Consider the following 14802-nt stretch of genomic DNA (forward strand, 5'->3'; position numbering starts at 1 on the left):
CTCGGAATGATTTCAACTAGTTTTCTTTGCGGTATGCAAAAGATTGCAAAATTTTGTAACATGTTTAAGAATGTTGCTTCTGTTACCGTGACATCTGCGAAGAAAAATATCCCAATTATAGAACCAGAAGTCAAGATATACACCACGCGCCTAAATTTGGAAATTCCAAGCTCTTGTTTCTACATGACGTGTAGATTTTCAATTCCTAAAGAGTGCCAATAATATATATCTCAAAAACACGGAAAGTAACTTTCTCAGAGAAGCAAACAACCTGCTGGGGGGGGGGGATGTATTAGCATCACATCATCTATCTGCGATAAAAATTTTAGTGGTATTTTATTAGTTCCAGCTACAGTCTTCTGTGCAAACATATGCGCGTCCTTAGCACAATTGAAAGAACAATAGGACACTGTGCCCTTTGACTGAAAAAGACCTGAGTTTGATTATCGCCTTGATGAGAGGAATCTTTGTATGGCTTTTTCAACTGGTAAGTTTAGCCAATCTCATACGAAAGTTTAGGAAATGCTACTCTCTCTCTCTCGTAAACTTCGGAATTCATTTTCTGCATATAACATATCTGCCAGATAACACACCCAATTAACATACAGAAATACTATGCGTCTGGAGATAGTGGATAGGCTCTTTGTAGATGGAAGATTAAGTAGATTGACAATGGGTTGGTAGAGTGTAGTGCTCTCCCACGGTGAGTCCTTTGAGGTGTCACATAATAATAATATCTTGTACAGTACAAATACATAGTATGCGATTGGCTAAGTGGATAAATATATGGACTGTGATGGACAACTTCCTTCTCATGCCTTCAAGTTGATCCACGTCCACTGCCGGCTAGCATCTCAACATGAGACCAGTTTTCAACAATTGCTTATGCTGTTTGTTAAGCCATAAGTGCTAGAACAAACTCATGATAAAGTTTAAGAGTGAAACAGCGCTAGCAAACGATTAAAAATAGTGTTTAATGCTTCCATTATTTCACTATCAAGGAGTATAAAATGAGACTTGTAGCACACACACACAAAGGCAGCACAATACTAACTGAAACACGTGGTCGAAAGACTAGTCCTAACTAGGTGGGGTGCCGTCTATGAACACTTGTCGTCGGCTACCTAGGATGTAAAGTAAACCCTCGATATAACGGACTAATAGGGGCTAAGGGGTGTCCGTTAAATAGAAAGTCCGTTAAATCGCGAATTTTTTAAAATAAAAATATCTCTAACATTATACTGCAATTTTATCAATATTAGCACTGTAATAACAAAAAAAAAAATAGTTTTACACACTCTTTTAGATAAGTTAATGCTTGATGTTGAGGCGCTTGGATTAGGTAATCCTGCTTTGAAAAAAACTATCAAATTTTTTTTTGAACTTTTGAATTCCGCTGTTTTTTTAGAATTAACTCTCTAAAATTACGAAAATGTGTGTAATAAAACTACCTTAGAAAGTCACACCAATTACAGTGCGATTGGTGCGATCACGTCTTAATCATTCGCCGAACATGTTTTATGAGCAGTGACTCATTTATGTCGGCAAAATTACTATGGTGTTTTTCCAACATATGATAGCCTATTCGCCAAAATTTGTTAAAAATAACAGGAAATTAATACCAAAAATAACCTGTTAATTTAATTATAAGCAAATCTTGGTTAAAAGTATTTTAAAATTAACAGGGTGTTAATTTTAAAATGTGACATACGGACCGAAAATTTTGTCTGTTAAATCGGGGGTTTATTGTATTAGCGTTTTCTCATATTTTGGGAGGTTTACACAATCATATTTATTTAAAGTAGGTTGATTTTTAAGAGCAGCAGCAAATTCTAAAAACAGTCTTTTTCTTCTAAATTTATTATGATGGAGCATAATGGTATTTTTCCAATTGATTCTGTAAGCTGTGTCCACAGTAGGCCAACGTGTCACCAGAGGGCGCTCCACCTCGTTAAGCCTAGTCTTTCGTCCTCGTATTTCAGTTAGTTTTGTGCTGCCTGCCTATGTGTGTGTGTGTGTGTGTGCGTGTGTGTGTCACAAGTCCCATTTTATACTCCCTGACAATGTCTCTGTAACTGAGAAGAAATATTGGAAGTATTAAATACTATTTTAATACTGTTTCGTTCCATTAAACTTTTATCATAAACAGCTTATGCCATCCACCCTCTAGTATATTGGGCATGATCTTCTAGTTTTCAAGTACCTCACTATCATATAAGAATACAAACAGAAGGAAAAGGTTATATTTTCAATATGTGTTATCTAAACGAGTTCTTTATATTCTGTGTCCCCCTTTTAATATTCATATTCGCAATTTATTTCTCATACATTTTCAATTTCAAAAATATTGAAAAATAGTTTACAAATACACAAAAATTATTATTCTTATTATATGACACTTCCAAAGACTCATCGAGGGAGGGCACCTACGCTACAACTCTCGTCTCCACCACTGAATTCCACCAACTACACCAACGCCATTTACTACCCACCACCATTGCAAAAATACCACAACTAGTATTTTTACAATCACAAACATCCATTCCCACAGCGGGATTCGAACCCACAGCCTTTTGGCGAGAGAGCAGACACGCTAACCACTCGGCCAGCCAAATTATAATGAGCAGTATAATATCGGATGTATTAAAAAAATGTTAAATTATCGATGAAATATTTTATATTTCGTAAACACTGAGGGTTGTAAAACTGTGCAAAAATAATATCAATATACCACATTCCTTTGACAATCTACTCAGTAAAAAACAGAACATTGTGCAGTATTACAATCTAATTGATTACAGACATGGCAGGACTTCTAAATAAACGTACTATATAAAGTTCACAATCGTTTCTCCATATATCAGTTAATTACTATACCTGTGTATTATTATTATTTTTTTTTCAGTTTCGTATTGAATGTTAAATCATACCTAACAGGATGCATTAATAGAAGAACGATCTAGCAAGACATAAATAGAACAGTAACAACTAATCTCTTTCTGGAGCAATTCTTGGATCACTTACCTTGGCTTGCAGAGATGGCATGCAGATAAACTGTTTCCCATACACGAATTGTCATCCAAATTACAGAGTAGTATTATCGATTGGTTATAAAGTATACTTCAAATCCACACTAATTCCGTAGTCGAATAGAAAATTGTGGAGAGGGGGGGGAGATGAAAAAAGTTGAACTGAAGTCAGATGAAATTGAAGGGAAAAAAAACCATCAAATTAGTAAAAATTATTCAAATTCATTTTTAAGAAATGAAAATAGTAAAAATAAAGTAAATAAAGTAACTTACACAACGCAGACGTTGTGTAAGTTGGTGTAAATAATGTATTAATATATGTAATATAGAGGATGACCAAATTGATAAATGCGTTATTCTTTATTTTTAATAAAAATAGTTTTGTTCTGTTATTAACTATCAAACAAGATTAGTTGGTTTTACGTAAGTACGAGTATGTTACTTAGTTATAATATTTTAAACATATAGCTCAGTCTTTTTCTTATTCATTCTCTTCGGTAATAACACCTTCACATGATTGATATAATAAATTAAATAAACCCGCTAACGGTTTTTATTCTCTCAAGGGAATACGCGAAACTCTTGTAGCCCTAATTAGCTTTGTAGAAATCTATTGGCAAATGGTCTCCACCCTTAGTCGACACCGAGTTGAGTTCAAGGATACTGATAATTTGGAAATTTATGGAGAGAAAGTACCACAGACAATTAGTGCCATCTCCTGTTCGAACCATAACATGGCTTAAAGAGTGTTCAGCTATCAAAAGGCATAGTATTCAAGCAAACATATCATCTTTATAAACCTGAGACACAAAATTAGGATCAGGCACTTGTCAGCAGTATTATCATTATTAGTAGTACTAAGGACTTATCCTACGTCATTCAAAGGATGGAACTTGTAGTGCCATTGGTGCAGTATAAAGAGAAGCTCTTGCTTACAGACATCAAGAATATGTTTCTGAAAAATCATCTCTCTCTCCATGACAACTCATGCATAATTTCAAAATTATCTAAGATAAATATTCATGGGGTGAGTTTAGAAAGACAGACATCAAGAATACGTTTCTGAAAATCATCTCTCTCTCTCTCCATGACAACATGCATAATTTCAAAATTATCTAAGATAAATATTCATGGGGCGAGTTTAGAAATGTTGGAATATTCGACATTAGATGCAACATATCTATAAAGCACGATACGACATGTAGAGAGCTGCTGTACAGAATATATCTCAATTCAATCTTGACATTTCAGCAAGTTAGAAATGTAGTGCATCCGCTAATAAAACATTTTCAAACTAACTACATACTTTGTTTGTTCTATACATGATTTCAGAAAGATGAATCTTTATCTTCTATTCTAAAACATGTAGTTTAAACAGTAACAGTTAGATCTTTTAACGTTACCTTTTCAAATTTGCAATATGCTGACTAATCTGACGGACTGTTTTGAAGCAGAAGTTTATGAAAATTGGTGTATTGAAATACAAAAGGGAACATATTGTAAATTGCTATACTATTGTTATTGTTATTATTATCATATTTTTTACTTGAAAATCTGTCTCATTACCGACAAGTAATCAGTCATGATTTCTCTTGGTAACTGAATTCCATGTTTACCATGAAATTTATGTAAACAAAGCTATAATACAGTGTCGTCTTCATAAGCATATGTATAATTTTAATATAAACTGAAATCTTTTTAAATTTAGTACCTATCGTTCGAATAATGCTTCCATATCACAACTGAAAAATAAGAGGACATTGCGCCCTTCGATTGAAAAATCCCAAGTTTAATTCTAGTTGTTACGAGAATAATCTTTGTGTGCGTTTTATTGATAGTTTGCCGATCTCCTACGGTGGCAATAAGCTTTGTTCTCCTAGAAACTCAGATTTTTCATCTAGCGTGGGGCTAGATGTAGGATTAAGGGATACATAGGGTGAGGCATGTGAAGTGGAGAGTCCTTCTGCAATGAGTCTTTGGAGGTGTCATATAATAACAATATGACATATAAGATAGCACTATAATAACAGCAAGTTCAAGACCTGTGTAGCTCAGTGAGAGTGGTGTTTGCATTCTCTGTGCTCAAAGAACGACTAAAGTTCAAGTCTAGTTGCCGATTAGAGGAACTTTTCCCAAGCCTTTACTTCGACCGATTCCCTAGCTAGTCGATCAGGAAGTACGGGCAGGAAGGTTTTTTTCCTCTCTCCTGGAAACCCGTTTTTCGTCCCATAAACTCAAGGAAATCTACCGTAGAACCTACACTATTTCAGACAATAACATATCCTGTTAGGTTTAGGGACAGCATGAGATGGCAGCACTTGTTTGTCAGTCACTTCATCGGTTGTCCCTTATAATTAGTGATAGTCTCGGGCAAGCTATCTCTGATTGGCTACCTGTAGAGATTGAACTGCCTACCCAGTTTCCAAAAGTTAGATTGGGCTAAAACGACCTCTCCTACTCTCAGCAAGCGAACAAAAGCCATTATCTGCTCTCAGCAAATTAACATTGTGTCAAAGAAAGAGCCTTACGATTTCGTTTCTGCGATGTAAACTAAATAGAAATAGGGGATATTAAAGATCGAAACGAAATTTAAAGCCGAATATATGTAGAAACTTCGAAAGTTTCAATATTTTCAACAGAGAGCTTGTGAGAATAAAATCCTCGGCAACTGGGTTACCTTACTTTGCACCACTTAATGACACGAGCGCTGCCCAGACTTCCATATACATGTATTTGTCTTTTATTGGTGATTTTAATAAAAGTCTACTGGCCTGAGATCTGTTTCGAACTGGCTGGTTTTCTTCAGATACCAAGCAGAATCCTTAAGCGTTCAAGTGCCTTAATACAATCCTCCGATGCCAAGATTGTATATTCATAAGATCTCTGGTCAAATTTTCGAAACTTTCAAAGTTTTTACATATGTTCGTTCTTGAAATAATGGTAGATCTTTAATATCTCCTGTTTCTGTTTATTAACGCTGTTATTTTAAATTGGTGTTGAATAATTATGAAATAATTGCTAATGATATTAGTAGTTCATGCAAATACATAATTTATCAAAAATAAACGAATCAGGATAATTTAAAATATGCTTTTGAATAATAATAAAATAAATCTTTGAATAATAATAATATGATTGACACAAGCATATTAGGTGCTATTTTTAATATGCACTACCAGTGGCGCTGTTGTATGAATGTGAACCGGTCGTGCTTTATTGACGTATACGGCCACATCTGTTGTACGATAAATTCGTGGTTGTGTTTATAGAGGATAAGGTGGTTTATCGTTTCAGTTCATAATCTGGTGAGATGCAGTGCTTCGCTGAAACGATTTTATTTTTCGCGCTGTTCTATATTATGTATTTCACATACGATAGAATTGCAGTTTTAAGAATGGTACAAAGGAAGAAATTATTCTAGTTTGTGTATACTTCCTTCAGTATTAGATGGAAGAAATTCCGAGAAGGCGATGTTTTTCTTCAAAAATGTTTCTAAAACTCTACGGAGTAAGGAATTTTTTAGAGAGTCAATTTTGTTACTGTTTAAATTGTTTTATCTGTCATTATGAAAAGTGCTACTTCTAACATTCCCTATCTTTAGCCGTTTTGTTAAATTAATTGACTAATGACAATGATAAGGTTCCGCATAGGACCATCAGTGTTTCAGCTTAGGAAATCGGTTACAATACTTGGAGGTATATTCTTAACGTTTGTGATAGGTATAATGATTGGAAGTGTTCATTTTAACATGCCCATTAAACCGAAACCAGGATATAGAATGGAAAATAAGGTAAGTTGCATGTAATATTGTATGAAGCATCATCGTTTTCCTTGATATACAAGATCACGACTTTAATTATATATATATATATATATATATATATATAGCATTGTAATAGTTTTTTCTTCACTTAGGGAAATCCGAAGATTGCAAAAAATAAATAACGAGGTCATTTATTTGATTAAAAAAAAACTTGGAGGTAAAAGAAAGGAAAAATAATACTGATATTTCCTAGAGAGAGCTGATCCTCAAGATTTTTATGAATTAATTGTTTTTACTTTTTATTTATTTCTAAGTGTTAAGGAAGTTCGCTAGATTGCTTGATATCCACAGCTAAATAATTTTTGTGTAGTAAAACTTATTTTAAAAGTTGATCGATTATAACTCGCATGATGTGATACAACAGTATTCCAGCAGTTTAAGAGGGCTATGTTGAGAAATAAAATTTTCTTTCTTTTAAGGATACAGACATGCACTTTTTCATCATCCTTTATGTTGAAAATAAGCACAATGTATCCGTTAATTTCTGTTTTTGAGTAGAAATATAGCAAAATCCCAGAGATAAACTTAGAAGCATAGTATGAGACAAACTAATCTTGAAATTGACTAGAAAAACTGATAACCGTTCTCACATGAGCAATGAAGTATAGATACAACTTTCTCTTGTGAATAGCAGATGTTTTGCTACTGGTGTGGACCATCAGCAGGCCATTTTATATACCAGTATTGATTAGTAGTTATTATTATTGGTGTAAAGCTATTCTGTCTTGTCTTTAAAGTTATTGTCAGGTGTTTACTTACTTGCTCTGGCAACACATTCCTCTCACAACATGCGTTCCTTATTCCCTTGCTAATCACTTACTCATATTCCAGGGATGACCTTGTTCTTTTATTTCCTGCTGTGCATTAAAAAAAAAAATTCCCTTATATCTATTCTATGAACTTCAACTTATATTTGTCATATCTTTTCATTTCTGCTTAATCACCAAACTACAATCCACACTCATATATTCTCATGTTTAATATTCCTTAATCAATCTTAATCAGTCATCGTAGATATCTGCTTTTGCATACTTTTCAGAGTGTTTCAGCTGTGTTTCCACACCTTTTGAAATTTTAGTGACCTTACTTGTGCAGAGTATTCTAGATCTGATCAGATCAAACTCTTCTGACAAAGAACAATAATTTTATTCCTATTCATCACTGTTGTTCTCAACATAGTATCCATCTTTTGTTTTACCACATTGTAATATGTTCACTAAACTTCACCTCTCTGTCTGTCTTGCTGACTAGTAATATCCTCATTCTTTTGAAGCATAATCAAACCAGTCTGATGTATAGCCTGCCAGTGGTGCACCCAGGATTTAATCTTGGAGGGGGAAGAGTACTCAAGATTTAACTTTTGGGTGGGGGGACAAGCACTCATGATTTAATCTTGGGGGGGACCGAGTTGAGTAGATGATTTGAGAATACACACACTATGCATTGCATATGACCTATGACTGAGCATCTGCAGTGATCGGCAATACATTGTACCCATGATCTCTGGCCCGGCTCGGACAAACAAAGTATCGCCCGAGCACTACTTCGTTCACCTTGCATTCGTTGTAAACGCAAGGCGAATGAAGACCGTGATTACCAAGAGTCAGAGGATATTCCCACCTTATGTGACCGCTAATTCATAAGTAGTATGGAAATAGAAAAGACACGACACAACATAAATAAAATAAAAAAGAATTTTAATTAGGAAAAGATTTTTGAAAATGTATCTAGTCTTTTTTCCTTTTTCTTTTTTTTGGGGGGGTGGGTGGGGGCAGGACCCCTTGGCCCCCCTCTCTGGGTGTGCCAATGTAGCCTGCAGTCTCTTCAGTCCAGAGTATATACCTGGCAACATTAAACTGGCATCCATTCTTCTTTGCCCACATTGCTGATCTGTTTAAGGCATCTTAAAGTGATAGTATTGTTGTCATTTGTCACAATTTTTCTAACTTTCTATCACTAAATAACAACTATTTATCCCCATTGAAAATATCCATAGTATCATTAATATAAAATTAAAATAGTAGCAGCCAAAGAATGGAGTCCTCTTCATTTATTTATTTTAAATGTTTTATAAACTGAAGCCCATCCGGGCAATAGGCTTTCACAAACATGCATGTCTTATGGGGTTTCAGCTTCCAGCTCCTTCGTTGAAAAGATACTAGCTGGCCTGGTTGGCCGAGTGGATAGCATATCCACTCTCCAGCCAAAAGACTGCGGGTTCAAATCCCACCATGGCATGGATGTTTGTGATTGTCTGTGGAAATACCAGTGGTGGTCAGTGGTAGATAGCGTTGGTGTAGTTGCAGTATGTTGGTGATTGAATGGTGGAGATGAAGTTGTAAAGCAGGTACCCTCCCTCGATGAGTCTTCGAACTCCCTGGAGGTGCCAAATAATAATAATAATAATATTTGGTATCTGTGAGACAGCTGCCAGCAAACTCACCTTAACAAAATCATGTTATCATCATAAAGTTTCATATCACCATCTTCTCATCTTGAATTCTGGTTCTAACCAATTTTTACAAGTAATTCACTTCAGAATACCAAGTGGTTATAATTTTCTGTATCTGTTTTTCATTATATTTATACAGTATGACTGTTCTTTCTTTCTTTCTCTATCATTCCATTGTTTTGTTTACACTGAGAATTTTCAATGACAATAAAACCGTTATCTTCCATTCTCTCCCAAGTATCGCATATCTTTTCGCTTTGTTGATTTTCACTGACAAAGTGGTTGTTTAATACACTGACTTCTATTGCAATCACTTTCTTGCTATCTGTAGTCATCAAAGTTATTTTCCATAATCATTGCTCCTTTTACCTGCCATATAATGAAGGAATTCTCTCAACAGAGTTTCCATCTTTTGTTTTATTTACCACTTTTGCAATATGTTCACACCTCCCTGTCTGCTCTCGCTGACCAATAACATCCTCATTCTCCTGAAGCATAATCAGACCAGTCTTGATGTATCTTCAATCCAGATTATATACTTGACAACTCAGCTGGTTACTGCTCATTAGTTTTTTTCTTTCCTTACCTTACTTCTCTTTGTTCTCTGTGCTGCTCTTGCATGACCTCATTTCCTCCTCTCCCCCCCTCTCTGTATGCTTTCTCTATCTTGACTTTTTTTTTTTTTGTAGTTCCTTCTAATTTATACCCTTGATTCATTTAATTTCCACTCCAGTTTACCTTTGTAACTCAGGAAATAGTAATTGCGCTATTTTCAAATATTCTTTGAAATGTCATTTTATCCTACAAGGAAAAATCTGAGCAGCAAGCATCGGGCATACAGTTGCTCATTGTGGGCAATATGTTCATGAGCTTTTCATCCTCACTCTGAACATCTCTAGTTTAATAAACTGTTCTCTATTATGGTATTACTGCAGAAGACTGGGGATGTGGAGAAACCACGAAAATTCTAACAAAAATCTTGTCAGAGACGTTTAAAATGTGGCTTATCTTCCTGTTATTGTATTTTCCTATTATCTTAATAACAAAAAATACACTGACAGTTACTGGTGTTAGGGAAAGCTACTGCATATGTTTTATGATGTTGATAAATTGTATTTAAAAGTCCTATTCGAATTAATTTTTTTATTATATTGTGCCCTTCAATGATGATCTGGTATTTGACTTTTGCAGTGCATCTGCAACCCAATGGTAATTCTGCTTGCTAAGTAACAGAATAGTTACTTAGCAAGCAGAATATTCAGTGTCTAAATAGAAATGAAACTATTTTAAAGCCTTAACTTTTTATGTGTTTTTAATTATATATTTATTCTATATATTCTATTTCACATTTAATTATGATGACTTCATAAGAGAAAGTAAAGTGTGTGCTGTGAATGGTTGGATTAAAGTCACCAAGCTATGAAGATGCTGTGTTTGGCAAGGAACTACCATCTCAGAGACCTGTATGCCTAGATGAAGAAATTTGAGGAAACTGGCAGTGTTCTGCAAAGTAAAGGAAAGCCTAGAGCAGCGTTGCTCAACTAGAGTTCTGCGAGTGATCATGATTGAAAAAAATAAATAAAATAAACATTGTATAAATAATATATGATATGTATACTATATAATAATATATAGTATTGTTATGTAATAATAAAAATATAAATTATTATTTATCAATTTATACAATATAAATATATTATATATTTATATTGCATCATATATAAATAAATAAACATGAAGATATAATTTTTGTTTAGGGGTTCATCGAGACCTGAAAATATTTCAGGGTTTCTCTAGAGTAAAAAAAGCTGGCCTAAAGTATTGGACAAGGATATTGAACCCATATATCTTCTCAAAAAAAAAAATCCAAGAAAATCCATTTGTCATGATAATAATAAACTGCAAATTCCATGCATACATAGCTACAACTCCATATAACTTTAAACTCTATCAGGATAACAGTTGATCATTTCAAAAGTAAAAATTGTACATTATGGATAGTCTTAACTAAATCCAGAATACTGAATTGGGTCATGTTCTCAGATGAAGCAACATTTCACATCTGAGTGAGTTTATTTCCCCATCTGATGAAGAATTCACATTTCATCTGTGAGGTTGAAAGAGAATCCAAAAGTTAATGTTTGGTATGAACCCATGCATAATAGAATTGTTAAGTCATTCTTCTTTATGGAAAAATGTGGGATTGGCTAAGTATATATATTTTTTTAATTAATTTTTTTTTTTTCTCTAAGACTTGCTTCAGCTGTTTGAGGCACCACAGTTAGAGGACTGCTAACCTCTTCTCATAACTCCAGCAAGATGGAAGTTCTTCCTCACTGGTCTCATATCCTCACCTCTCCCTTTCTCTGAGTGACAGAAACCAGTAGGTAGAGAGGGATCCATTCAGTATTCCATACCTAAATCACCTGCCCTTGTCCACTCTCTTTTCTCTATGATGTTACATGAAATGCAAGCTGTACTTTGCAAAAATACAGGATATTGTTCAGCTATTAGAGCATATTCACTGACAGAGGCCTCTGTATCTCCTGTTACATTACACATAGACTTAGTTTGTGCAACAAATGGTGCACATACTGAGTGTCAGAGATGTTGAACCATCCATCTTAGACTTTGCATTAAGTATCTTAATACATACTTGGATGTTTGATGTAACATATAAAACTGAAGAAAGAATGTATTATACATTCTTTCCATTCCTGCGGTATTTTTCCTGAGCTGAGACTCAAGTTATACAAACTGAAAAAGTCTTGAAAGTTGTAATTTCTATGTAGACATTCTACAACACTGCACCTTTCTCTCATTCTCTCTATTTCACTTTTGTCCATGCTTTCTCACTCCACTTTTTCTATTGCTTGCTGTTTAAAGCTGGAAATTGTAAAGGCACCACCCTGATGAAGTTATCTTTAAGATCAGGAACATGCTGATGTAATGACACATTTGGAAGTGAAACATTAGACAATACACTATCAACATTAGAGACCTCCAGGGAGTTACTCATTGAGGAAGGCTGTAGATCACCCACACCAGATGTCATACCTTCTCTTAAACTCATTCACACTGAATGCACTCACTACTTTAATAAGCAAACTGTTCTGCTTACTCGGAGCTCTGTGAGAGAAAAATCTAGCTCTCTCCCCTTTCTTAACCTTGCACAACTTCCATAGATACCCCCTCTTCATCTTTCTCCACTTTCCATATAAATAATTTTATCAGGCAAGATCAGTTGACAACCTATGACTCTTTCAGAAGTCTATAGACCCCTATCATTTCACCCCTCTTTTCTGTTTCAGTTTCTGCAATTCATATACTTTCAGTCTGTCCTTATAATCTACATTCCCTAATGCCAATAGCATCTTTTGTTATTCTTCTTTGCATCCTTTCCAGCTTTATCTTCTCTGAACTCAGGAGACCAGATGTGGTCATGTGAAGTGGCAAAATGAGTTTGTCATCCTTGCATGTTAATGTTTGTTTCGACATCCCAATTATCCTCTGAGTTGTATTTGCAATTTTTTCAATGTGACTTTTGAACTTCAGTTTCCTGTCCACCATATCTCCAAGATCTCTAGCCTTATCAGTTTCTTGTAGCATAATCCCACTGATATAATATGTCTGGAGAAATCTCATCATGTGAAATGCATAACTTTACTTCTACTAACATTGAATTCATACCTATTATCATTTACCCACTGTTCTCTGGCTTATTCAAATCATTCCATAAGCACTGTACATCAGTAGCATCCCTTTACACTGCCTATCTTTGCATTATCAGTGAATATTGAACATCTCATGTCATTAATGTGTGATGGGGATATGGAGTTTGTGGATGTGTGGAGCAAGTTTAACAGATGAAAGAACTTGTATAAGATGGATGGTTCGCAATTGAATGGGTTTGGCGTCTAGAAAAAGTATTTTGAATGAAGTGACATTGGATATGTAAAATCAGAGAAACTAGAGCTTTTAGGGAGGGGAAACTGTGGTGATATGAAGGGTTTTTACAGAATTAATAAAGAGGATGCTTCTCAGAACAGGTCTGGTGATGAGAAAACTAGGGAACCATCCTTTGAAATTGAGCAAGGAGTAGATTTTTTGCTTGGAGAGTGGTGAGTGGAATAAGTTGCCAGTCTGTTGTGGGTGCCATGACTGTGAATGAGTTCAAAGCAAAGTATGATAGATATTGTGCAAATGTTGGATGCTGCTTAGCATAATATTTAGGGCCTCCCTCGATAGACTCCATGAAGTTGCTTGTATAATAATAAATTGAACAACAGTGGTCAAAGGACTGGTGGCCAGTCCTTTGAAAGGTGGCCAGTGGTGATCCCTACAATACACTACTGGCCACCTTTTGAATCTGGTAGATTTACACTACCATGTACACTATCTGCCACCCACTTATCCAAATCAGTAGTTTGATTCCAATCCTGTATTCTCCAGTTTATGGAACAATGTTTCATATGGTATACTATCAAATGCCTCAGTAAAGTCTAACAGTATCGTAGTATATTCATCCCTTTATCCAACTAAGTTATAACATTATCATAAAATATGAGTAAATTTCTAAAACATGACCTCCCTTTAATAAACTCTGCAAAATATGGTTTGTCTGTCAACCCATTTTTGTATGCTAGTTCTTACCAACTTTTGAAATCTTCACCATCACTCCAGATATACTGATAGGTTGGTAGTGAGACTTTGGTTTTTGCATCACCATTGTACAACAGAAATATATGTTCTTCCCATTCCTGTGGTATCTTTCCTTAGCTGAGACTCATGCTGTACAAACACATACAGGGGCCAAGCCATTTCGACTGAACATTCCTTTTACATACATGCTGATATCCCATCTGGTCCTATTGATGAATTGATATCCAGGTTATTCACCAGTTCTTGAATCTTATTCTTATGCCCCTGTATCTCTTCCTCAGTGGTGCACCATGTTACATACAACTGGTTGATAGATCTCAGCAAAGCAAGCACTTATTATTTGAACAATCTTATCTGCTTCTGACACAAGAGCACTGTGTGCATTCATTAAAGTTATTCTCCCACATTAATTTCTTTCTTTTTTTTACGGCGTAGTGATTATTAAGTTCTTTTAGGTTGCTTTAGCCTGCACAGCCAGTTTAGCTTTTCATACAATTCTCTTAACTTTTTTTTAGGACACACACTTTACATATTTTATAGCTCTCTCACTTTATTCTTATGATAGTCTTTCTACATCATCACCTTCATACAGATAAGGTTGAACATCCATTTCACTTTCAGTCTATTTGTTCTTCAGGCTCTAGGGATGTATTCAGGTACTTCCTCATTTAAGCACTTTTCAAAACTTCCATGCATTGCTGATATCATTCCCGTTCAATAACTGATACCATTGGACTAAAGACAGTATTTTTCTGACTTTGTCATAATTTCTAACTTTGTAATTCAGTACGTTACTACTACTTACTTATCCTCCTCATGCCTCATTGCATATAAAT

At 34.9% G+C, this 14802-nt stretch overlaps 1 protein-coding gene across 1 annotated transcript in view; it reads left to right on the forward strand.

Moving 5' to 3' along the window:
* Window positions 1-6445: 6445 nt before the first annotated feature.
* The window catches only part of LOC150098865 (alpha-mannosidase 2-like), a 300659-nt gene continuing 292302 nt past the window's right edge, over window positions 6446-14802 (forward strand). Inside the window, exon 1 of the mRNA XM_090405066.1 lies at window positions 6446-6819. Within this exon, the coding sequence (XP_090261192.1) occupies window positions 6655-6819 (165 nt within the window). The 5' untranslated portion in view covers window positions 6446-6654. The remainder of the gene's footprint in view (window positions 6820-14802) is intronic.

The sequence above is a fragment of the Typopeltis vanoorti genome, chromosome 15, assembly GCF_054136105.1.
Source record: "Typopeltis vanoorti isolate ZY-2024b chromosome 15, IOZ_Tvanoo_1.0, whole genome shotgun sequence".
Taxonomy (NCBI): domain Eukaryota; kingdom Metazoa; phylum Arthropoda; class Arachnida; order Uropygi; family Thelyphonidae; genus Typopeltis; species Typopeltis vanoorti.